At 38.1% G+C, this 24124-nt stretch overlaps 1 protein-coding gene across 1 annotated transcript in view; it reads right to left on the bottom strand.

The window, feature by feature from the left end:
• Positions 1–5154: 5154 nt before the first annotated feature.
• gsk3ba (glycogen synthase kinase 3 beta, genome duplicate a) overlaps positions 5155–24124 on the bottom strand; it is a 178495-nt gene continuing 159525 nt past the window's right edge. The window contains exons 9-11 of the mRNA XM_072260292.1: positions 19867–20053; positions 14347–14445; positions 5155–9332 (exon numbers count right to left, since the gene is read on the bottom strand). Of these exons, the coding sequence (XP_072116393.1) occupies positions 9262–9332; positions 14347–14445; positions 19867–20053 (357 nt within the window). The 3' untranslated portion in view covers positions 5155–9261. The remainder of the gene's footprint in view (positions 9333–14346; positions 14446–19866; positions 20054–24124) is intronic.

The following is a 24124-nucleotide window of genomic DNA, read 5'->3' as shown; positions in this document are numbered from 1 at the left end:
CCTTCCCATGCTCAAAGAAATGCAGCACTATGCAAGTTACTCAGAAGGAACGGCTTTATTATGAGAGGGTTTGATTACCTTTGTACAATAGTATAGTTTTTGTGAGGGTTCACCTTGAGTACTGTGTTTCTTATCGTTTGACCTTAGAAAGAATACACCTACTCAGCAAAGATCCACTACTAATTCCAGGAAAGGTAGATTCACCATTTCAAAAGAAAAAATTAATAAAAATGGGTAGACCAGAACTATATTCTTGAGTTTTGAAGAAAGAGAAATATCACTGAAACATACAAAATTTTAAGGAGAGATTTGAAACTGCAGATGCTGGAATCTGGAGCAATAACAAGATGCTGGAGGAACTAGACTGGATGAGTGTCTCAATCCAAAACATTGACAATTTCTGTCCACAAATGTTTCCAATAGTGGGAGAGTCTAGGACCAGAGGACACAGCCTCTGAATAGAAGGACAGAGATGAGGAGGAATTTCTCTAGCCAAAGGGTTGTAAATTTGTGGAATTCATCACCACTGACAGCTGGGTATATTTAAAGTTAAGGTTGAAAGATTCTAAATTAGTAAGAGTGTCAGTTATGGGGAGAAGGCAGGAGAAAAGGGTTGAAAGGGAAAATAAATCAATCATGATGAAATGGCAGAGCAGACCATGAGAAATTACCTAATTCTGCTCCTATATCTGTTCCTCTAGCATCTTGTTCCAAATTTCTTGAGGGCTTGACAGACTAGATGTAGTTTCCTTTGTTTGCAGAGTCCAGAAAGGGAGCTCTTTTCAGAGTAAGTCACAGATAATTTACAGCAGAAATCTTAAGTAATTTGTTCATTTAGTGGGTAGTGAGATTTTGAATTTCTCAGCCCAGGAACACAGTAGTTGTGCAATCATTGTTTATTCAAAACTGGGATCAATAGATTTCTGTGTATTAACTGGAATCAAGTGATATATGGATAATGCTAGAAAATAACATTGAAATAAATCAATCATAATTTTGTTGCATGGCTGTGCAAGCCCAAAATGACAGATGACCTATTCCTGTTTATATTCCTCATGTTTTGAGTATCCCCTCTCTACATTGGATTCTCAACTAACTTTACACTTCTTTAAAGATGCTGTTTCTAACAACTGTGTTCCAAGAGCTGTTTCCTTTTAAATGACACTCGTGTTCACTCAGCCCTTGCTCACAGTAGTTATCACTAATTAAGCATTCACATCTGATTTTTTTTTTATTAACTCATTTCCAATTAGTTTACTGTTTTAAAATCTAAACTGAAATTTAAAGCATGAGATTCAATAAGTATTATAAGTTCACTCAAACATAAAACACACTACTACCAATGCAATTCTTTACATTACAGTAGTCACCCCTACTTTACCCCCTCCATCACTACTTCACTCCTGCACCCAATACTGATTTCTATCCTGCTTCCACTATCTCAAAAATAGTTGCCTGTGCACTCACTCACAGACTGGATCATCTTGTTCTCAACCTTCCATCCATGGCCCCCGGCCACATGCATTTTCTTAGCTCAGATACAAAGGGCCAATCTCATTGATCTGCATACCCTGGAGTTGCACAGCAAGACTTCAATAGTAAGTAGTGTCAGATGATATGTAATTGAGGTCCAAAACACCCCATATTCAAATGACAGAAGTAAAAGCTGTGCACAGGGCTTACTTCTGTCTACAGTAATTAAAATTTGAATGGAAACAACTTTGTGGAGTACACTTAGACAAACTCCAGTGATAATGTGTAACCAGATGCAGCATTGCAAGATTCCATTTCTACATGTAATAGACGACTATAGTTACTTTATTTTCTTGCCTATGTAGCTTTCACATGTTCGAGACTGGTCACTTTGTATGTATTCTGTATTTTTATGCAAGAACAAGGTTATTTACAATAGCTATAAAAATACCCACCTTAAATTGCCACATTTGAATTTTAACAAGGACGAAGGTCTCGCTCCAAGAAAGAACTGGAATTCTGTTGTAAACAAGATGGGACAGCAAAAAACTGATTGGATGATGACTAACCAATCAGAACGGACAGATGACGGGGGTATAAATATCACTGGGCTAGACATGCCCAACGATCATCCCTGATGAAGATGGCAGAGCTTGTCATCGAAATGTTGGTTAAAATTGATACCTGTACCCCGATGGAAGCCCAAGAAGATTTTATTTACGATATATACCAGGAAAGTACTAGATCCTTTTACATTCACTACTGTATAGGAAAATGGACAATTGATGTTTTAGGTCAAGACCTTTCACTTACATTGTTAGATTTTGCCATGAATGGTAGAAATAGTTGGCAGCACAATTAGTATCATTAATGTTATAGGAAAAGGTGAAACATGGGACAAGGTGAGAATTGGACGGAGCATGTCCCCACTCCACTTCCCTCTACACCCACCCCAACAAAAATATGGGACAACAAAGACTGATACAAGTTCTCAGAATGTTATCTTTTATTTGGAGAAAGTGAGCAGTTAAAATGGCTGCAAAGGCAACTGGAGGATGATGATGGAGACTGGTTGGGCTTCCTTTCAAATGGAGGGGGCAAAGCCTATTCCAGTGCATAATGGAGATGTAAAGGGATTGTACCTCTTTGGTTAGGACTAGACATTGGCTATTTCTTCACGTTAGTGAAAATATGCAGGAGGTTGGGCAATCTTTGTGGAAAGAGAAACAGTTAACATATCCAGGTCCATTGCCCTAACATTTCTGAAGGGACCCCTTTCCAGACTCTGCATGACCTGCTTACTGAGTATTTTCAGCATTTTGTTTTTCAGATTTCTATCATCTGCAGATTTTTGAACTGTCTTCCACATTGTCAGCTTCACAGTGCATCACCCACTTGTGACCTCTGGAGTCAAAGACCTATGGACTTCCAAAGGCAAGACACTTGTACTTCATATTACCTGGCTATAGCCCTCACATTGGTCTCTAAATTTTCATTCTACCCTATTCTTAAACAAGTATTTCCAATAATAAGACTTCCATAGCCCTGTTTTCCAGTTCGAACAAAGTGTTCATTATCTTTTGCTGTATGTATCCCTGTGGTGGTGGCAAAACCTTTGATCATCATCTCCAAATTTCTCCACTTAAAACCTAGTTTCCATCACATCTTGGCAGGTTTTATTTCCCCTTTTTTCTCCCCCCTTGGGTTTAATATAATTCAGGTTATGCATTAACCAATTTTAGGTTCCTGCAATAACCTAACTGCTTAGAAAACATCAGTGGAGTTTCACTTATTTCTCGTTTATTGCACAGCCAAAACTCTTTCCAAAAGGCCAGAAGCTTATTACTCGCCAATAGAATAAAGAGACTCACCCTCATGCTTGGGTGCCATTTGCCTGTTTATCAGATTAGAGCTGATGTTGCTGTGAACTGTTGACACATAGCTGCTTCTCACCATTCCATCAGTTTCCTATACTAAAGCTGTCAATGGGACCGGAGCCAAGGTAGTAAGCAATTGCAAACTCTGTCCTGCTTACAATTAATACAAATTCAATTATAGTGAATAAAACAGAGAACATTTTTAGTTGCAAGTTTGTAAAATAAACCTCATTCAACATAACACAGCTAACATTATTGAACATAATTCCTTAAATATCTTATCTCTATTTTATAAAAGCTATTTATTTAATTCCTTTTAATACATTGGTTAAAAAGATTCAGATTACATTTCTTTAAGAATAGCTTTCCTGTATACCAAGTAAGAAAATCTGAAGAAACTTTAGTTTTAACACTGGACCTGCTGCTAAACCATATTTTATTGAAATAATGTACAAACATATGGAGGATATAATCAAATATTGCATAAGGGAAAGTCAAAAAAGCATGGTGCAAAATCAACAGAAATAAACTCATCCTCAGTTTCAGTGGCATCACTTAAACCATATGTGGAATAAAATACAATTCAATTAATTAAACAGTTATTTTCATAAAATCTTAAGTTTTAAATTCATTAAAAAAATTAGCCTGTTCCTCTGAGGTTTGCTGTTATGAGGATCTTTTTCATAGGATTTTTGTTTTAAATTTAACAGACCTTACCAAATCCAACAGCATTTCCCCTCCACCCAAACTTCTAGTATTCATACACAAAACAAAAAAAAACATTATGCTTACAATACACTGGAACTGATATTTTTCAGACCAATGTTTCAATTTATAGGTATAATTTTATTGTTTTAAGCCAAGTAACACTTTGAGGAAACAAGAACAGCAGCAATTTCTATTATTTTCTCTGGTAGCTCACTTGTATATGTATTGATATACAACCATATATTTTGCAGTTCAGCTTCACATTGTTTAACCAGTCAGATGCAATAATCACAGCTCCATCCGAATGCACAGTATAAATAAAATAGAGTAAAGTGATTAAATTCACAATAATTGCATTATAAAGTGGTTCATCTTGAATACTTCTGAAGAAAATGTAACTGATACCTTGGTATTTGTCAAGGTCACTTTAAAATATTGCTACTAAAATTGATCAATTTTGATGGACTTTGTTTCCAAACCAAATTATTTAGTAAAATAAATCATGTCTGAGATTAAAGAAAAAATTAAATTGATTTCAACATCAGGTCTACCTTAAGGCTGATTTGTCAGATTCTATTGGGGGCAATATTGGGAAAGAATACATATAGAAATATTGAAATGCTGTTAAGTATGAGCAGTGAGCAGGGTCATTAATGTGGATCACTGAATTGGTGATGCACAGTTAGTTCTCTTGCCTGCTAACATTTGGATCTGTCATAGTGAGCATTTGCACTACTCACCAAACTGATCTTGAAAACATGATGCTAATTTAATTCATCTAAGCTTACATCTCTAGAGTTTCAAGCAGTTGGGCTGAGTGCTTGATGACCATAAAATGGGCATGTTTATATTGAAGTATACCGATAATTTTGCTATTGCAGTAGCTCTTTACTAGTGATAAAACTATATGTTTCACATGTATTTATTTCATAAAATGCTACAGTTAAGACATTTTATTAAAGACACAAAGGCAGACTACATTGCAATCTTACATTACTGGTCAATACCTGTGAAAGGATTAACCATTTTACTTGATCAAAATCAACTGCACATTAAAAAGGAAGACTTACAAAATTAGACAGGAAGGGACTATGAGTTGTTTGTGGCCTATCCTACTTTTTATTTAATGCAAATTACAGTACCAGTATCTATTCGGAACTGAGTCACACAGAACAAATTATATTTACAGGGATAAACATCAAGCATACGTCACAAAATTTATATTAAAATGAAATAAAAATTCAGTCACAAACAGAAGCATTCAAGTAATAATGTTAAACAGATTTTTTTGTTGTTTTTGTTTTTTTTTAAAACCAAGACAGTTCACAAGTGATGCAATGGTTGTATAGTATCCACAGTCCTTTTTGACAGAGGTGGTCACGCTTTTGTATACAGGCTATGTGAAGCATAGCAAAACATCTCTAAGGCGGATTATACAGGCAAGCAGGTAGTCACACAAGTAAATTACCACGTTTAACCCTTTGTGTACCAATTGCAACATAAAATCAAGGATATAGACTAGGACTTCAACATATATCCTCAGACAATTTCAAAGATTTGGTTGGTCTTTAAAACGGAATTCTAATCATTCAGTACAATTCTAGAAATCAAAATTGGACAGGCAGCAACTAGAGACCACCTCCACCTCTTCCAAAATAAAAGCTCAAATCCAAATTTTCAAAGTTTTGCTAATTTCAGTCTACCTTGCCACCTTGAGGTCACTTCCTACAGTTTTCTCTTTACCCTGACACTAATTGGATCTTTTCAAGACAGGGAATTGGAAATACTCCCAACTTTTTTTAAAAAACTAAAGCAATGAAACACTGCAGCCATTGCAGAAGGAAGTAGACTTGAATTTATTTCTAGCTGGCTAGCAATATGCTTATGAATGGCTCTCATTTCATTTGCTGCTTCATTAATGGCTACATTTTAGAATAATTGTCTCAGTAAACTGCTCATTTTCTCTTCCCTCCTCTCCCTCTAGGAATATTAAAGAGCACTAATATTCACAATTTTGGATACTGATACTAGTGGTGAAATAAATATCACCCCAATGAAAAAACTGCCCACATCAATGATTAACTTACTTACTACCTGCTTTAACTTATCACTTCCTGCATCCCACATCTTGAATGGGTCCGTTTAGAATCTTGTGACTAGTGTGCTAAGGCACAGATCCTCACTTTTATGTCAGCCTTTCATTGTAACAATTAAACAGAGGAATATTAAATGTATACTTAAAATACCTAAAGAATGCAATATGCCTGTCTGAATATTAATTTCCATATTGTAAAAATATTTGATGCTATTAAAAATGGTTTACACCAAAGAAAATTGTATGAACCAATCCCAAGTGATTTTCTTATAATTTGGAATTCCTTTGAATTTGTATACTTGCCAGTCTGGGACAAAGTCAATAATCGGGTTGGCTCAGCACTTCCACTGCAGTACTCAGCAATATTAACTGGAAAGAATCACCATGGCACTACAAATCACTGTTTATTTAGAATTTTCTAATGTAACAGTTATAACAATGACGTTTTTATTCCTGCCCCACACCTCCCAAACAGATTAAACTGGTAGAATGCTTAAGAGCAGGCCATGGCTTAGACATGCACTTCCTACTGTACTCATTTTACTTAAAATAAAATACAAGAACTCTAACTTAAGTTCCTGAACTTGGAGACTTCAATTGTTTACTTTGATCATACCCTCACACACAAGTCCTCATGTAAAAAGTGAGCACGGCACAAAGATTAGCAAATTCTGAATATATCAGTCTTCTCATTAATGGCTGGTTTAGAGCAGCATCAGGGGCTCAGAACCAGGTAAAATAAAGATCATATTAAGCTGAAAATAAAATGAAATAACTTTAAAGATTTTGTAACATTAAACACAAGCAATTTTTTTTGCACTCAATTTCCAAACATTCCATTTGCCTACTACTTTCAATGGTACTGTTGCACAATTACAAATAGTGGAAAGTATTTTCATATGATGCTAAAGCAGGATTCAAATCATGAACTAACTACAAGAAAGTTCATGAGACGATGTATAACATTGAATTGCCTGAAAAAATGCATTGGACCTGTTGGGCTGAATGTCCATTAGGAATTGCTATCAAGTTCCAAAAGATAAAGAAAGTGACAAAGTGGATAGTGTACATCCCATTACAGGAGTAACTGCCTATTCAGCTTGATTCAGCTAGGAAATTCATTCACTCCTGGTACAATGCAGAAGCCAGTCCATACCTTGTTGCTTGTAAAGGATATATACTGCAGCCAGAGGTGCATTAAGGATGAGCAAACCATTCTGATTAGACATGCCCTTTATCCCACTTGTAGATCAATGCCCACTTTTAACCGCTGCTATATTTAGTGGCATTTCCTCCTCATCTATTTAATACTACTAGTTGTGTGAATATGAAAAATGTTAAAAATATCACCAGTGTGATGGTGTTTAACTAAAATAGTGCTATGTCTGTTGCAAAAACAGAAAGGTAATTAGGAAGGAAAGGTCAATTGGCAATTTGACTTTCCTTCTTTAAAAGGCACTAATCAGATTCCAAAAGTTCTCTCATCCTTAGTACAAATCTACTGAAACTTCAGAAGCTGCAACTGACCAAATTAAAGGCTATAGTTTAAAAAAAGCCTTATAATGGGACACTCCAGTGTTAACTCGGTGCACACAAGATAAAAGCATTTGGTAAAACAAAACTCATTAAAAAAATCAAGATTTGCATTATAAAATGTCAAATAATTATATCATTTGTACATTAAAAATTTAAAGTTCATGCAGCACTAGTAGCAACTCTGCCAGGTTTACTTTCATTCCTTGTTTCATATTCTACGCAAATTTTTGGAGAGTAAAACAGAGTTGGCATAGCACATTAAGTGTTCAAAAATAGCAGGTTATACATGTATACGATGTACTAAAATTTGTATAGTAGATTTCTTTCAAATTAACTCTGCCAAATCAAATGAAAACAATTATATTTTTATATATATATATAGAATAAGCCAGCTTCAAATCTCAAATCGTCATTACCTGTTGAGAGCCCAAACATTTAACTAATGAAATATGCAACTTTTGAAGTGTTCAACAATTCTGTACAACTCTTTTCCAACTGCAGTGTGAATATGACAACCAAAAATAAAATTCTCTAATTGATAGGTCAACTTAAAAAGGTACATAAAGGGTTAAATATGAAAGAAACAGCAAATATACTTCAGTGAGGGACAATTTAAAAAAATCAAACATTGGAAGCAAAAGGCACTCCAAACTAGATACTATACAGCACTAATTAATTCCTTGTTACATTGTAGCCGCACCTATAGTACAGAATTGAAACTATATGGCTTAAAAGCTCTCCTACAATTAACAAAATTTGCCCTGAATGTTTGTCGCTCTCATCAGTTCCCAGGTCCACATACTTTATGTACAAAAATAATAAAATGGGTGGGGTAGAGAAGAGGGAAGAAGTCTGAAATTAATGGGTTCATTTTTACACTTCGTTGGGAACTCAAGATTGTATTTCATTTGGAGATCAGAAACCTACTGAGACCTATGGATTTAGCTATACATTTAACTAGGGATTACACACTACAATGATTTTGCAATGTCTTGCTTTAAATAAATGGGGCCAGTACAGAGTGCATTGGACCACAAAAAAATAACCATTAGCCCTGAACAGTCAAATAATCTAGTGACAAAATATAGGGACTGAACATGTCAAACTTCACCTCAACCAATGCAGGGAAGTATTATGGTCTTTTTTGATAGCGATTGCTTGAGTGGATTTGTATTGTCCATTTGTGCTAGTACAAATAAAACCTAATACCTTTATCAAAATACTACCACTTCTTACTCAGATTCTTTAGAAGGAACCTGATGGCAATCTTCTTTGCCAAATCCAAACCCTGCACTACAGAGTGAAACACCTCTCAGTGTTTCATGTGTTTGGACGAAGTTGGGGGAGATTAGAACACTATGGCAGACTTCAATAAAGATTGTCGAGGGAGGAGGTAACCTTGCCCCACATTCCTTTTCAATCCCTCTTCAGTGAGTAAATGATTGGTTTGTATAATTTGTGTACTTTTTTTAAAACAAGATTAAATAAAATGAACACTAATGACATTGTTTTTCCATAATTGACCAGCTTTTTTGCAGCTGACTGGAAATCTGAGGTAGGGTTACCCCATTCTCAGGTTGAGTTGGATGCAGAGGCTGAAGCTGCATTGGTTGACTGCCCACGGTCCACAGCAGTATTTGTATCTGGGAAAGAAATGGAAAAAGGATGACATTTTAGGTGATCCACTACAAATGCGTCGACTTGTGCAACTCACTTTTGAAATACTATTTAAACTCTATTTTATTCAAAAACACTAATTAATGCAACATTGATTCCTCCATTTAGAGAATTTGTAACATTTTCCCTGCATGCATATTTGTTTCTGATGAGCCCATTCTGAAATTTAAACGTATCTTGTCTCAGAATCTGACCCACACGTAAGCAAAGTAAAAATCAATAGCTGACTGATCATCTCCAACATAGCACACAAGTGGATCAAGACCAACTTTTACTGAGAATTTATCAGAACTTTTATTACACTAAGCACCCAATGAAAACATCTGAGAAGATCAACTCTTGCACTGAGGTCAATGCCAGAAAGCAATGAGAAAACTTAAGATTTAAGAGACAGGAGATAGCAGATGCACACATTTGGAGCAATAAAATGAGTTGCTTGAGGGAAGGGCGATCCTCCAACAGCTTCTTTTTAAGATTTGTTCATCCACTAAATATCGTTGTCAAGCATAGAAGCATCATAGCCACACTTAACATAGAACATAGAATAGTACAGCACAGTACAGGCCCTTCGCCCCACAATGTTGTGACGACCCTTAAACCCTGCCTCCCATATAACCCCCCACCTTAAATTCCTCCATATACCTGTCTAGTAGTCTCTTAAATTTCCCTAGTGTATCTGCCTCCACCACTGACTCAGGCAGTGCATTCCACATACCAACCACTCTCTGAGTAAAAACCCTTCATCTAATATCCCCCTTGAACTTCCCACCCCTTACCTTAAAGCCATGTCCTCTTGTATTGAGCAGTGGTGCCCTGGGGAAGAGGCACTGGCTGTCCACTCTATCTATTCCTCTTAATATCTTGTATACCACTATCATGTCTCCTCTCATCCTCCTCCTCTCCAAAGAGTAAAGCCCTAGCTCCCTTAATCTCCGATCATAATGCATACTCTCTAAACCAGGAAGCATCCTGGTAACTCTCCTCTGTAGCCTTTCCAATACTTCCACATCCTTCCTATAGTGAGGTGACCAGAACTGGACACAGTACTCCAAGTGCAGCCTAACCAGAGTTTTATAGAGCTGCATCATTACCTCGCGACTCATAAGTAAATATTCCCCAACTTCAGCAATAAGAATAACTGGAGGAGAGGAGCAAAGCATTTTTAACATGTTCCTGCAACCATCATGGACATGACACTTCAACTAGGGATGCAGAAAGCAAAATTTAAAATTGGTCAGCAAGCCCAGCAAAGCCCAGTGCATTCACTTAATGACATAATGATTACAGAAATCCATCCAGATGGGTACCCACACAGAAGTACAACAATTTAAAGCACAACACAGAGGCACTTTGGAATATTGTGCCTGTGATGAAGCTATTCATGTTGCAAACAAAACATTCTGCAAATGATCGAAATCTGAAATAAGAACAAAATCATGGGAATATTCAGTGAATCGGCATCTATAGTGACAGAAAAAGAAATAATGAAAGTCAGAAAGCCTTGAGTGTTCATCCAAGAACTTCTTAAATGTTTTGTTTCCTGCTGCCAAAATGTCATCATACAGCAGATACAACCACTACTTACTGATGAAAACACAAAACAACTTTCTTCCCTCTAATATTTCTATCAATTAGCTTCAACTAATGCCCTCTGATAGCTAACCTTGGTGACTTGCTCAGACCATAAAATTTTGGACACATCATATGATTCTCACATCGATCACCTTCAAAGAAAACTGGTCAAGCCCTGCCAGTCAAGCCCAAATCATAATTTTCCACTTGGGAGCATCCTTATAAATGTTTGCCACACTTTCATCACCTCTATCGCATCCTCTCTGTAGCACAGAATAAAACTGTGAACAGTAATCTAGCAAGGACTTGGTGCTTTATACAGATTGAGTATGACTTTCCTCCTGTTATTCTGTAATGTAGAAGAAATGCTTCAGTAAAGGTCATATGGTTTTCGGTCGGGCGTCGGATGCTCGGAGTGATTCAGCGGGGGGCGGGTGCCCGGTGCTCAGCCAGGGGCCGTGGTCAAATGGTCAGCGACTTGGGCCTGCTCCCCCACCAGAATTAGTCTGGTGAGGAGGGTGTGAGGACATCCAACAGGACTAAAAAAAACAAGACCTGACAAAGGGCGGATGAGCTCCTTGTGAGCCAACGGCCATCTTCTGTGGAAGAGATTAAAGCCTCACCACGTATCTACGAATTGTATGCTATGCACCTAGTTAGAAGAGACACGATGAACTTGGGCGCTGCACCGTGTGTCTGGACCTGCCCAAGGCCTCTGCCTAAGGAAGGGCTGAGCTCGAAGAGGCAGCTGTGGCTGGAGGCTGACACGGCCTCCGGCTAGAGTTTGGCGGGGGCAGCGGCGGACGGTGCCAAGGCGGCCAGCGAGAACAAACTGGAGGAGAGGCTGTACTCGGTGATGTTGCAAGATTGAAGAAGATGGAGGTGCATAGCCGCCAACCCCCCATTCGGGACAGCATCTACTGACTGACTGACTGAGAAGAAATGTACATTTCCAAATGCCTTAACAATCTTGCATGCCCTGGTTTCATATTCCATGTAGTTTAAGGTAGCTCACTCCCTACCATTCTTCTTAATACGCAGGTCTAAGAATTTCAGAACGTGCTACCTTCACTTAAGTCACCTGAAAGAACAGTTCCTTAAAGTGAGATAAGACATTGTCTCCAAAGATTTTATAGACATCCTCATGCACTTTGCAACATGGTATGAAACCCCATAACTTGAAGACTAAATTGATTATTTTCTCTAGAGCTGAATGTTTTAATGTCACAGTGCAAAATTGATTTAAGTTCAACTGTGTGTTATGATGTTCCACAGTCTGTGAACGTGCTGCACACCCATACATCCATGACATGGACTTAGCAGGTGGCAATAACAAAGCAGTTCTGTGAACAGATCAATTTAATGATATATACTAGTGCATGTGTGAAGAGTCAGAGGGAAGCATATGACGTATATGGAAAGACAAAGAATGCATCACCAGTAACACAATACTGTACACTATTGTAGCCACAGAGCAAGTTATCAAACAAATGTGTTATATTGAGTATGGGATATACAAAAAAATCTTATATTTCAATAACTATTAAATTTTGTTAATAACAAATTCAATAGTTATTAATTTTAAGAAAATGTATTAAAAATTTTGGAAAATTTAGAATGAGCTCTGAAATTGTGAAAATAATAGAAATTTTCAAACAAGATGAGGCAAAAAAATTCTGAACTGCTTGGAGAAACTGACCAGAGGAAAACAACTGATGAAGACTGATTGTGAGTTCAAAAGCATTTTTTAAAAACAATAACTTAAATAGATATAATGGGACCAAAAGAAAACTGCACAAAAGTGGGATAGTTCCAAAATATAGGATGGTCACAAGACAGAAAACAAAAGGACACTTAGTAAATAAAGAATTTTGTAATGTGTTTGCACAATTCACCTCTGAAAGTGAAGAATAATTTTTTTCTAAAAATCTTAGTTGCGGGATAGCAGCATTAGTAACTTACCCAAATTTAAGTAGAAAGCACTTGAAAACTATTTGCAAAAAGTCTGCAAATACTTTTGAAAACCTGAGCAATGAACTGCCAACTATTAGAGCTCCCCAATGACTACCTTAATTAATGAATTGTTATTATTTGTACAGCAAAAAGGATCATGTGCCGGAGAGTCTATGACTGCTACTTCCTGAATGACTGAAGAATCAAATTTTACGACTGCATTGAACACAACTTTTCCTAACAAGCATTCTTTTTCCTTTTTAAAAAAAAAATCCGTATCATTTGTTGCAACAGCTTATTACCACAAGTCATGCCAAAGCTGAGCAATGAACAAATTATTTTGTAATCACAATTGCTAACATAATTATAAAATAAGGAAGCCCTCTTGCACTCTATGAATTACTGATTATTTCTCAGCTGAAACATAGTGCGTTGTGCTATTATCGCACTTTACAAAAAATGTCAAGACTCTTGCAGGAGATAGATTTACCAGGGTTGACACACTAGAGCTATGCACAGATTAAGATTAAAGGGGCCTTAAAACAAAGCTTTCAAAATTGATAAAGAACAACAAGAAACAGATTCTTCTGCTAAGTAGAAATCATAGGGTTAAACTAATTGGCAAAAAAAGCAACAAAGGAAATACCCACTACCAAACAGAGGCTAAGATCTCCAACATGATATCCATAGTGACAGATAAAATAGATTTGAAATTAATTCCCCTCATCTCAAGCAATTGAAAGCACCTCATGGCATCTAATTTGCAGGGTTAGGGGGATGAAATAAACTAAATAGCTTCTTCAAATGTACATTTGTACAAAGAGTACAATGACTAATCCAAATATCTTACTTGCCTTTAGTATCACCTGACATATTCACAAGTGTAGTCTAGAGTGAATGTGCGAAACTGCACAATCCTAAGTGTAAACATTTAGCATTAATTAATTTGCTCATAGTCTTCTAAGTATAAACTGAGTGCATAAACTTTAGTATTATATACATAAAATTATGCAATAAAAATATCTAAAAGGACTCAAAGGAAACTGAACAACTGGATTTTAAATATCTGACATAAAACATATTTCAAATGAAGCTCTCTTTTAAAGAACAAACATTCACAAACTGAGGTTGAGGATAGCAGTTTGGAGGCAGCAACTTCTTCTCCCAATAAAATTGGTGCATGATAAATGCAATCAAAGGGAAACCTCATTATACCATGTTTCAAAGGTTTCAGCACTCTCATCACAGGATCTTTGTCAGGTCCAACTAAGATAACTTCTGTGTTTTCCCCTGCATCATTCAATCTTCAAGCTATTACAGTTTTATTACATCGCATTGAACTGCTTGAAATTCCCATTCTCTATATGCATCCTAAGCCATATTTTTGTTAAATATTTCAGTGGCAAAGAATCCCATCAGCAAATTCTATGTAACCATGTGTCCAATGACACCCACCTGACACTGCGGAAGCATTTGTTGGAGTTGAAGCAGGAGCCTGATTCCGAATGTGAGGAGGGATGAGGATTGTTGCCAGCGCTGGGTTGCTCGACAGTTCTGTAAACACAAGATAACTGCTTATAACATTTCATTCACCAAATTACTTCAACTGAAGCACTGACTGGGATTCATGCTGAACAGTTCAAAAATTCTCGTGACTGTCACAATACAATGAAAGTTTACCAGAAAACTTCCCTGTGTTGATTGATGATAGACTTCCATTGCTGTTATATTAAAAAGCCCATCAGGAAAATGTCTGATAATGAACAACATTGCCAAATTTTCCAACATTTTCTGTTTTGGTACCAGAAAAAAACCACTTCTAGAAAAAGAAGCAACACACATCAAAGTTGCTGGTGAATGCAGCAGGCCAGGCAGCATCTCTAGGAAGAGGTACACCTCAAGAGGAAGAGGTAATTCTAGAAAAAGAATTTTCTCTTCTTTGGTTAGATCAACTTAAACTCCATTTTCATTTTTTTTCTATGAATCCCTAAAATCACTAATACCACAGCTATATAAACTTCACTGTGCTCTAACTGAGGAGTTTAATTTTTCACAGAATCAGACACCACAGAAATAGGTCCTTTTGGCCCAACTCATCCATGTTACTCGTGTATCTACCAACAGTCATCTAATTTGCTTGCATTAGGTCTGAAACCATCAACACCTTTTTAATTCAAAATACCTGTCCAAATGGCTTTGAAACATTGCAATCACACCTGCCTCTACCACTTTTTCTGCCTGCTTGTTGCATCTATATTAATGATTTGAGTGTAGTAAACTGGATCAGCAAATGTGCATGACACTAAGATTGGGCCACAGCCTTCCTCGCTGTCCACTATCAAAGCTTGCATCTGGACCTGGACCAGCTGGGAAAAAAAGGGCTGAAAATGGCAGATGGAATTTAAGTGTGAGGCCTTGCACTTTGGGAGGATTAACCAGGATAGGACATACACAGTGAATGGCAGAACACTTAGGAGTGCAGTAAAATAAAGGGATTTGGGAATACAAACCCATAATTCTCTGAAAGTGGTGTCATAGGCAGATAGGGTTGTAAAGAGAGCTTCTAGCACATCGGCCTTCATATATCAAATTACTGAGTACAGAAGTTGGGATGTTATGTATTATGGTCTACAAGATATTGGTGAGTCCAAATTGAGTATTGTCTGCAGTTCTGGTCAACTACCTACAGGAAAGATATCAGTATGAATAAAAGGGTACAGAGAAAATTTGCAAGAATATTGCTGGGACTTGAGGTTTTAAGTTATAAGGCTGAATATCTTAGGACTTTATTCCCTGGAGCAGAGGAGAGAGGGGGTAGATTTGACATAGGTATACAAAATTATGAGTGGTATAGATATAGGGTAAATGCAAGCAGATTTTGCAAGTAGATGGTCATAGATTACTAAGTACTTTTACCAAGTAAATGCAAGTAGAGGTCATAGATTAATGTGAAAGGTGAAATACTTGAGGGGAACATCTTCACTCAGAGGTGCTGCAAGTGTGGAATGAGCTGGCAGGGAAAGTGGTAAAAATTGGTTCGGTTACAGGATTTAAGAGAAGTTTGGATACGTACATAGATGGGAAGGATGGGAAGGATATAAAGGAATATGGTCCAGGTGTGGGTTGATGGAACTAGGCAGAATAATAGTTCAGCAACGACTAGATAGGCCAAATAATCTGTTTCTGTTCTGTAATGCTCTATGACTATGTAACAATCACCTTCGGTGAGAAAAAAAGACTTGCTCCTCGGATCTCTCAAATTTCTCCACTCTCACCTGAATGTGTACCCTCTAGTCCTACACCCTCCTGCCCTGGGGAATAATAAAAACCATCTATCCCAAGGTTTCTCAACCAAGGTTCTGCAGAACCCTAGGGTTCCACTAGAGATGGCTAGGAGTTCTGCAAGAGATCGTAGTGAAAACCTAGTTTTTTGAACTGTGCACAATACATGATGCTAGCAGCCCCGGACTCTCAGTCCAGTGTGGCAGTGTGCAGTAGGATCGTGTTTATTTGGTTTAGTCCATTCTCAGTTTTTAAACACGAGGTAGGGAGGCTGTTGATAATTGGAGTATTGGAGGGGAGGATAGTAGGCTGATGAGGAGCGTAAAGTTCATTTTCCAAGCATTGAATGCACTTGCCCAACTTGGGCTGTGACATCACAACACACTGCTTTCTTCACGGAGAAGCGAAGATGTCAGAAACTCTTCGAGATGAAATAAAAAAATTTCTGGTTGATACTACAAATATGGTTAACTTTATTAAACAAAGACCAGTTCACTTCAGAATTTGAAAAAAAACCGTGTTGAAACCTGGACAAAGAACACACTAATCTCTTGCTAGCAGAAGAGTTCTCAACAGGGTGTTTGAGCTGAAAGGTGAATTGCAGGAGTACTTTCAAGAAAATAGTAGGCCAGATTTTGCTGGGTTCTTTGAAGATGAAGAATGGCAGCAGAACCTACCCTACCTAGCAGACATTTTCATCATTTAAACAGTTGAACAAGTCTTTGTAAGGCCCTGGAGAAAATATTTTGACTTCAAGTGACAAGGTTCTTGGATTTAAAAGGAAAACGAATCTTTGGAAAAGTCATGTTGCAAAAGGAAATCTTGAAATGTTTCCACCGCTGCTTGGGCTTGAGAGTGAGGAAGGTTATCAAATTCTCGAGTTTTATTGAAAACCACCTAGAAGAAATGCAGAACAAACTTGAACAGTATTTTTCCTCCCATTCAACAATGACTGAGTGAGGGACCTCTCTCTGAATCGTCTGCTCAGACTGATAACCTGACTTTGAGAGAACAGGAAGAACTTTGTGAGCTGCAGTCTGATCATGCACTCAAGATGAGATTTACTGACCTGCCTCTGGACAAGTTCTGGATTTCCATGAAAGAGTATTCTGCCATTCATAGGAAAGCAATGAACATTTTGCTGCAGTTTTCAACTTCTTGCATGTGTGAGCAAGCTTTTCTTGTTTAACAAGCATCACAACAGCAAGGATAGAAGTTGTCTCATTTCAGTTGAAGATGAAGTCCATGTATGCTGATCTCAAGTTCAACCCAGAATTGAGTATTTGTGTTACAAAAAAAAAGCACAGGTTTCACATGCTAGGTCTATATTTGGGCCTAATCATGTCACTTAATAAGAAAACGTTTGTTCAAAGCTTCACCAATGAACAGCAACAAATTACAGAGCTGTTGAGAGCACATCTTTACAAGGCCAAATTAGGAAAACAAAGATGAGGCATGTTGAAGCTAATCAAAGTGTCTTTATTATCTACTAGCTAAAATAAGTTTAGTACTCATTGGAAACTGAATCCAGCTACAAATCACGGTTACATAGTTGATTTTATTGCTTTTTCTGGAACAGACGAGTGAAGATGCTTCCACTAAGCTGTCAGCTAAGAATGTCTAGGTTTTTGAGCAAGAGTGATTATATACTTCCACGTCAGTAAGAGATACAACTTGAAAGGAAACCATAAAGACGTTTCAAATTAGTCAAGATGCATAGTCACAGTACTGTGGCACCTAGTCACAGCATATCTGCAGAAGGCATAAATGGTAAGGGCAACGAATGGGATATCAAACAAGTAGCCTGGTTTGACCTGGATGGGGTCAAGTTTATTGCTTGTTGAAGCTGTTCTCAAAGTCACAAATTCCATCACATTCCAGACCTGCATCTTAAAATGGTGGCTTTGAGTATCAGGTGAATTACTGGATGCAAGATACCCAACCCCTTACCCACTATTACAGCCACAGTATCTGTGCCCAGTTTAGTTGACTTTCATGTCAAAGGTGACTTCAGGATTTAAGGCATGTGACCTTGTGATTGTAATGTCACTATCAAGATTAAATGATTAGATACTCTCTCTTGTTAGAGATGATGACTGCTTAGAACCTCATTTGCCTCTTATCATGCCTGAATGTTCTCTAAGTCTTTCTGCAAGCAAGCATGGAAAGACCTGCTGAGAAGTTGCAGGTAGAATTGAAGATTTTGTGCAAATAACTAAACCATCCTCACCTCTGACCTAATGATGGAAAAAAATGTTTGATAATGAAGGGGAAAATAGTAAGCTCTGTATTGAGGAAAATCTTCAGTAATGTCAAAGAGCTAATCTCATTGTTGAGAGCTATGTTGCCCATAATTGATGATTTTTCCTCTTGATGACCAAATGTACTTGTGCTTCCTGATTCCAAACACTGTCAGATTCGGCCTTCAAAGTCAGTCACTCTCACCTGACCTCAGGAATCAAACTATCCTAGAGGACAGGTTTGTTTTTGGAGTCATCTTCTCCTGTTAGCTATTCAATTGTTTACCATCATTCATGGATGGATGTGAATGGATTGCAGATCTTTGATCTAATTCATGGGTTAGGGATTGCCTTAATTCTGTTAAGTAAGAACTCAGTCCTGTGTTACCCCTCACCAGGTTGGCATTTTTAATTGTGCCTGGTGCTAATCTAGCATGCCCTTCAGTAATCATTAAACCAAGGTTGATCTCTTGCCTTGACTGAAATAATACTGAGTATTAAGATCATGCATGAGGTTACAAATTGTGGAATATATTCTGCTGCTGATTTGCAGTGTTTCATTAAGTGCAGATTTTTTGCTACTAAATCTGTTTTGAGCATACAAGGTTTAGTACAACACTAGCATTACAAACCAAAAAACTGTGCCCTTGATGTATACTCTCTGGCACCACAGACATGACAGTGCTGTGAACAGCTATGTAGCCATAGAAATAGGAATAAGATGCAATCTGAGTAGCATATCCCAGGTCCAAGTTCCACCCATCCCAAGCGGATCTCTTAATTAAGAAAAACTATGGGAGATAGTTTGGGTTATTGTTGAAGATAAGAGATGATGTGGAGCGTGTGCCATCCAATTAGTGGGAAGTTTTTCTTGGTGAGGGACAATAAGGTTGGTCTTGGGTTTTCTTTTTGTTTGGGAGGAGATGGAGAGAAGATGCTGGGGAGAACCGCTTATAGAATACAATCTGGTGGGAGACCCGTTTGTTCGAGGTGGATTGCAAGTGACGTTCAGAAGGTGGTGTGTGCTTTCACGTTGACCGAGGGCCCAGCACGTGAGTGACAGAGAAGTTCAAGATGAGCTCCAACTCATGCACATTTGACTGTTAATTAGGATGGAGCCTTTTCTTTTTGTTATTATTTACTAACCCTTTAGTTAAGATTCACAAATATAATTCCTTTAATCTCATGCAGTGTCCTGTCTGTTATTTTGTGGCATTAATTTGTAACAGGGTAGCGAATTACACAGCACCCACACACAAATAGTGGGTTGCCGGGGACGGGGGGAGGAACGGGGAGACTCGTGCCTCAATTTCACACATTTGGCGGGGCAGGAGACCGTCTTCCCTAGGCCTGTGCAGCCGAGGAAACCAGAGTGTTTCATGTAGAGAAAACAACTTAAATATAGCTTATTTTTTCAATTTGATCTTCAAAAACTTCATTATTTTTCTCTCACCTTGAGTAGTGAAGTTGAACAGTAAAGGTTTCTCACGTCCATTTGGTAACTTGACATTTGGGTCCCGTAGTTCATCAAAGAATGTATGTGCACATGCCTCTAGAGGAGTCAGGCGGGCAGTTGGTGTATATTCAAGCAGCCGGCTACAAAGAGCAATAGCTTCTGGGGGAGTGCGGGGTCGGAAGACCTGTCAAAATAAACGGCTTAATCAATAACTAAAAAGTAATTGATCCATCTTTTCCAAAAGTACAAGAGTGCAGTGTGCATTACGAATCATTTTGATAATCGACAACCTCACTAATAATAGATAAATCCATTAATACAAAAAATATCAGGAACAAGGGTGATTAACATCGGGTGTGGATCAGTATCTGAAACTACAATGTTGTGACCATTACAGAGACTTTGCTCGCACAAGGGCAAGAATGGCTGCAGCATGTTCTGGGATTTAGATATTTCAAGAGGGATTAAAATAATTCAAAATCAAAGAGCATGAAAAAAGCACATATGAAAAATGTCATCAGATAGTTATGCAAATACATGAAATAAAATTAAAAACTGGTATGGCTGATCAGACCTCAAAGCAGAAAGGGTCAGCAATTTCAAGTTCCTAGGCATAGTTCCCTCTAAGCTGTGCGCTTGTGCGTGCGCACATACGTTTTTCAGCCAGCGCACAAAGGAAATTACTGTGCACACAAAGGGTTAGTTACCTAAAATAATGTAGTAGTTAATAATTATACTTATTGAAAATAATCTTTTAGCTAACTGCTTCTGTTAACTAGTTAGTTGGTTTTTCAAATACCACAATACATGTCACTAATTTAAGTCACCTCACCTCTCCTGTTCCGGTTTGTACAGCTGCATCACATCAGCAGTCATGTTTAGTAGACAATGTTCATATCGTGAAGTTTACAAAGATCTGTTTCAAATCCTGTAGATAGCTTACTAAGTTTTCATTGGAAAAAATATTGATTCACTATGTCGAATTCAAAAGAAGCGAAGGGCGTGAAGCGCAAAAGAACTGCAAATTTGTTTAAAATTGAATGGCTTAACAAAATAGTAGAAACTGTTACACCGAAAGCTCATGAGGTCATGAGCATTCAGCTACCAGAAACATTTATGTATGATTCCGAAACTGGAGTTATCTGTTTGTATTGTCATGATGCGAAAGTTGCTGGAGAATTTGCTAGTGGAAAGAAGTGGGATGATATTTGGAAACTTGACTTCCTGAAGCATCATTTGGCAAGTAAACCGCATTTGGATGGTGTACAAAAGCTCAGGCAACAGAACCCGTCATTACCCGTTAACAGGAGTGCTATGCATGTTACGGTTGAGTGCAGATGAGCGAGAGCGAAAACGATCAAACTCAGAGAAGATCAAAGTTGAGATGCAAGAATGGTCAGCTTTTGATTTCACCGCAATTGCAGATTGTGACTTCACACTTGGCGATGAACAAGTTAATGCCTTATGTCTAAAATATTATGATTTTCTAGCTGAAAATATAGTAATAGTTAGACAGTTTAATGATTTCAAATTTTCCGTGCAAGAAAAAATTAAGTCCAACCTGATTTCAAACTTTGCTCAAATGGTGGCATTTGTACTTCAAAATGAACAGATTTACAACCTTGCACAATTGATGGACATTGGGGGAACCGTTCTTGCGTCTAGTGCGGACCGTGAGCAAGGTTTTAGCCTAATAAATCAATTCAAAAACAAGCTGAGAAACTGTTTAGGTGAATGTCATTTGGATATGTTAATGAGAATCAAAAGCTATCAATGGGATGGAACTTCTATTAGTCGAGATAGAGTTTACAAAGAATGGGTAAATGCCAAAGACAGGAGAGAGAAAAAATAACTGAGCAACTTAAATATGATAAAAATTAAATATCTCCAATCTGATGGCATGAACATTAACTTCTCTAACTTCTGTTAGTGCCCCTCCTTTCCTTTGTACCCCGTCCCTTATTTATTTATCATTATTATGTTTCTTTTTTCTTTCTTTTTTTCCTCTTTTTTCTCCCTCTGTCCCTCTCTCTATAACTCCTTGCCCATCTTCTGGGCTTCCTCCCTCCCCTTTCTTTCTCCCTAGGCCTCCCATCCCATGATCCTCTCCCTTCTCCAGCCTCATATCCCTTTTGCCAATCAACTTTCCAGCTCTGAGCCCTATCCCTCCCTCTCCTGTCTTCTCCTATCATTTTGGATCTCCCCCTCCCCCTTTCAAATCTCTTAATATCTCTTCTTTCAGTTAGTCCTGATGAAGGGTCTCAGCCCGAAACGTCGACTGTACCTCTTCCTATAGATGCTGCCTGGCCTGCTGTGTTCACCAGCATTTTTTGTGTGTGTGACTTAAATATGTATGTTATTTTGTTGTTATTCTGTGCAGTTTTATGGTCAAATATTTTGTAAACCTACATAAACTGTCCCATGTGTGCATTCAGTGCGCACATACTTTTGTCACATGAAAAAAATTTGCACAACATAAGATTTTTGCGCACACTGACTACTAAAAATTAGAGGGAACACTGTTCCTAGGTGTCAACATCTCTGAGAATCTACCCTGGGTCTAATATATTGATGCAATTACAAGGAAGGCACATTACAAGGAGCAGGTTGAGGAGAATTCGTATGTTACCAAAGGCACTTGCAAATTTCTACAGATGCACCGTGGAGAGCATTTTAACTGGTTGCATCACCATCTGGTATGGAGGGACCACTGCAAAGGATCAGAAAAGCTGCAGGAAGTTGTAAACTCAGCCAGCTCAATCATGGGAAAAGACTTACCATCCATTTTATCCATGCTTTTTGTAATTTTAAAGATCTTCCAAGGTTCTCATATGTTCCAAGGAATAAATACCAAGCCTGGCCAACATCACCCTATAATTCAGTTCCTCTAGTCCTGGCAACATCTTTGAAAATCTTTTCTGCACTCTTCCCAGTTTAACCACATCTTTCCTATAACAGGGTGACCAAAACTGTACACAATATTCCAATTGCAGCCTCACTGACAACTCTTACAATTGCAACATAATGTCCCAATTTCTATGTGCAATGCCTTTTTCACTATATCTCTCTGTGATGCCACTTTCAATGAATGACACACTTGTAATACTGTTCCAATATACTCCTGAGTGCCCTATCATTCATGGTATAAACCCTGATTTAGTTTGAACATAGAATAGTACAGGCCCTTCGGCCCACATTGTTGTGCCGACCCTCAAACCCTGCCTCCCATATAACCCCCACACTTAAATTCCTCCATATACCCGTCTAGTAGTCTCTTAAATTTCACTAGTGTATCTGCCTCCACCACTGACTCAGGCACTGTATTCGACGCACCAACCACTCTCTGAGTAAAAAACCTTCCTCTAATATTCCCCTTGAACTTTCCACCCCTTACCTTAAAGCCATGTCCCCTTGTATTGAGCAGTGGTGCCCTGGGGAACAGGTGCTGGCTATCCACTCTATCTATTCCTCTTAATATCTTGTATACCTCTATCATGTCTCCTCTCATCCTCCTTCTCTCCAGAGAGTAAAGCCCTAGGTCCCTTAATCTCTGATCATAATCCATACTCTCTAAACCAGGCAGCATCCTGGTAAATCTCCTCTGTAGCCTTTCCAATGCTTCCACATCCTTCCTACAGTGAGGCGACCAGAACTGGACACAGTACTCCAAGTGTGGCCTAACCAGAGTTTTACAGAGCTGCATCATTACATCGCGACTCTTAAACTCTATCCCTCGACTTATGAAAGCTAACACCCCATAAGCTTTCTTAACTACCTTTCTAAAATACATTGATTTTCACTCAACTGTATTGCAATCCATTTGCCGCTCCTTGGTCCACCTCTCTAACTGATCAAGATCCCCTACAATCTACAATGACCTTCTTCGCTATCAACATCACCTCTTAATCCCACGTCATCTATAAGTTTACTGATCAATCTTATGCGTCTGCACCTAAATCATTTATAAGATATGCAAAACAAGAGTCTCAACACTGCCCCTGTTGCACACGACTCGTCACTGGCTTCCATTCTAAGAAACATCCTTCAACTACCACCTCCTGCTTCCTACCAAAACAGAACCAATTTTGAACTCACATCCATTTTTGTTGTGGCATCAGCCAATGTGCTACTAAAACCCCAATACGACAGCATTATTCTAACTAGCTTCTTAGCTAACAGTTCTTTCATCCCTTGCTCTCGCTAGCCATTTGGAGGTGAAAGTAGGCTGAGATTTACACCATTGAGGGTGGACAAC

The sequence above is a fragment of the Mobula birostris genome, chromosome 6 (assembly GCF_030028105.1).
Source record: "Mobula birostris isolate sMobBir1 chromosome 6, sMobBir1.hap1, whole genome shotgun sequence".
Lineage (NCBI taxonomy): Eukaryota > Metazoa > Chordata > Chondrichthyes > Myliobatiformes > Myliobatidae > Mobula > Mobula birostris.
This window is presented reverse-complemented; position numbering and strand designations above follow the sequence as displayed.